Here is a 2,746-nt window from a genome sequence, read left to right as displayed (position 1 = left end):
AACATATTTTTGTATGATTGCGGGAGCGTAATTATTCCATATAAACATAATATAACTAACATCATACAAATAAGCAAATTATTTTCCATGTAATGTAAGTCACCACTCCGCAAATCAAAAATATGTTATCTTTTTCCTTTTCTGGATAAGAATTAGTGCGATCACTTCAATCTTCATATATTTTAACAATCGCTGACAAAGGTATAGTCAAACAAGTGTGATGCCCTCGTTTCGTTAAAGTTGTAGAAATCGCGCCGTACTTTGCGCGCATATATTGGCGACCAGCAGGAACCACATACTGAACGTGTCAGGATCTTCTTTTAATGCCTTCTGACAGTCGTAGCCGCGGAAGACACACGTGTTGGGCGCTGGTTGTCGAGCAATATCAAAACGGCTGAAACGACCATACTACGGGTCTTGAATGGCTTAAACACTTCGATCAGCATACAAGGGCCCGTCAAAAAGGTCTTTGGAAGATGCTGATACTCGACGGCTACGAGAGCCACGTCAACGCCGAATTTAACGACTACTGAAGGAAAACAACACGCTTCCACTCTGTCTACCGGCCCATTTATTAACCCAGTTTCTTGACATCGGTATTTTAAGCTCATTGAAAAGGGCCTACGGCAGCGAGATCTCTCTCGTTCCTTATCCAAGCCAAAATTACACACATCACAAAAGACGATTTTTTCTCTGCGTTTCAGGTCGCCTTCCGAAAGACTTTTACACAATAAAACGCTGAGAACGGCTGCCGAGAGGCTAACCTAGTCCTTTTCAACCCGGAAGCTGTAATAATTTTGAAGCTTGATTTGAATTTACGGACAACAGATCGGCGTCGGAGTGGATGCATGCGTAGTGATGATCGAAGTTATATATATTTCGAGGTTACGTACAACAAAAAAGACTGCTCATTTATAATATTTTCTTATTTCCTCGTCGGGAAAGTCGATGTCCTCTTAGCAAAGACTGTTTTTCCCAACTTTCCTCGCTGAATCCCCACATATACCTATTCTTTGTCTTAGTAGAACTCTTGTTTAAGACTGGATCGACTTTCGCAAACGATTTCGAATATGACAAATTGTGACGCACTGCCGATTTCCATCTTCCAGACTCCTTCTTATTATCACATAGCTGGAAATACTGAAATCGTCCCATTATGAACTGGTATATACCTTCAATTTCAAGAACATGATTAGGCGCCATAAGCAACGCAAAAGCAATTAAATGAGTGAATGGATGAGGAGGTCGGCATTTTCCATAATCACGTATTGTAATAACTTCTTCAAACGGAACATCTCGACAAGAGCGGTACGACGCACCATTGCGTATCTGGCGATCAAAATCTGAATCCAGTCTAATTTCTAAAGACTTCGAGTTGGTATCAACTTCAGGCCGCTCGTAACTGACAGGCGGGTACACGATCTCAATGTTTTCGACGACGTCGATCGCTGAAGACGAAGATGCGGCCGACGGTGACGAAACAACCGACGAAGTATCTTCGGTCTTACATTCAGGAGTGTCGTTGCAAACATCTGGAGACGATAAGGCTGAAGTATACCATCTGCTGTGAGGGCTTCCAGTCGATTCGAATTTAACTTTTGGCGATGATGCCCACTCAGGCGATGAAGCTTCTTCACTCGGGACGTGGAAAACTAACTCGGAAGGCACGACGTGAAGGCAAGGATAGCCAATTGTGCCAGTGCCTTTGAGATTGCGATCGAAAAAGCTAAAAAACTTGTGAGAGAAACTTGTTGATTAGTCCGTTAGCAACAGCAGTCAGGACATAGCGAGCGCACACTTACTGGTCAGATGCTGTTCTGTTTGCCATGCGCACATGGAGAAAATAAAAAAAGCACACAAAAGATGAAAGACATGGCGGCACACAGGGAATTTTATATTGTCTGGGAAGTGGGTGAGTGGACTCAACGATCCCCGCCCAGTTGGAGTGATTTGTGCCTGACACCGGGGAGGCTTGCGGCGCGATGGAGTAGTTGGAGTAGTTGGGCGCAAGTACGTAATATATTAATAACAGATTTAACACTCTGGTCTAGTTATACATAATCGGCACGGAATCGTTAGTTACTCCACACCCTTGTAGCTCGTTTCCACAGTCTTCACGTGGTGCTTAGACTCTCTACCATGGTCTGTCTGAGCTGTCAAGACATGCACCAAATTCATGGTATTGTTACTTGTTGGTAGCTCCTGCGTGACTTGCTGATACGATGATGATGGTGATGATGGTGATGATGGCGATGATGACAATGCAGACAACGACTCCGGCCGGAGTTTGTCAGTGCTGCTTCCGGTCGATGCTTGATTATAAGTTACATTTAAGCCAGCTTCTTGTTGCATCAGCCCACAGCCATCTGTAGACTGCACCAAAGGCACTTCTAACGACGCATCAAACGACTGCGGATTCATCCATGAAACTTCATTCTCAATAGAGTAATTGCTGTCGAACCCAATACCGTACGATTCAATGAACCATTTCATCGATTCAACGTCCACCATAGTCGTACCTGTAAATGTGGACTCGAAAACACCCGTATCTTCTTTGACAGGGATCCTAGGTGTTCCCGTTCGTGAATCACTGTCATTTTGATCGGCCCTTTGTGAAATTGTCGCGTTTTCAATGACAATTTGTTGCTGTTGCTGATGCTGATGCTGATGCTGATGCTGATGCTGATGCTGATGCTGATGCTGATGCTGATGCTGATGCTGATGCTGATGCTGATGCTGATGCTGA

General features: G+C 44.1%; 2 protein-coding genes across 2 annotated transcripts in view; both read right to left on the bottom strand.

The window, feature by feature from the left end:
- Positions 1–853: 853 nt before the first annotated feature.
- V1514DRAFT_338424 (uncharacterized protein) lies at positions 854–2,141 on the bottom strand. Its single transcript, XM_066928833.1, has 2 exons — positions 1,803–2,141; positions 854–1,747 (listed from the first exon to the last, which is right to left on the bottom strand). Exons 1-2 carry the CDS (start codon positions 1,826–1,828, stop codon positions 913–915), a joined length of 861 nt encoding a protein of 286 aa, XP_066780821.1. The 5' UTR covers positions 1,829–2,141; the 3' UTR covers positions 854–912.
- V1514DRAFT_286427 (uncharacterized protein) overlaps positions 2,080–2,746 on the bottom strand; it is a gene marked incomplete at both ends in the record, with an annotated part of 3,158 nt that continues 2,491 nt past the window's right edge. Inside the window, one exon of the mRNA XM_066925200.1 lies at positions 2,080–2,682. Coding sequence (XP_066780820.1) covers positions 2,080–2,682 — 603 coding nt within the window. The remainder of the gene's footprint in view (positions 2,683–2,746) is intronic.

This window comes from Lipomyces japonicus (genome assembly GCF_038497905.1).
Source record: "Lipomyces japonicus strain CBS 7319 unplaced genomic scaffold V1514scaffold_75, whole genome shotgun sequence".
Lineage (NCBI taxonomy): Eukaryota > Fungi > Ascomycota > Lipomycetes > Lipomycetales > Lipomycetaceae > Lipomyces > Lipomyces japonicus.
Note: the sequence above shows the minus strand (reverse complement) of the source record. Positions and strands in the feature narration are given on the sequence as shown.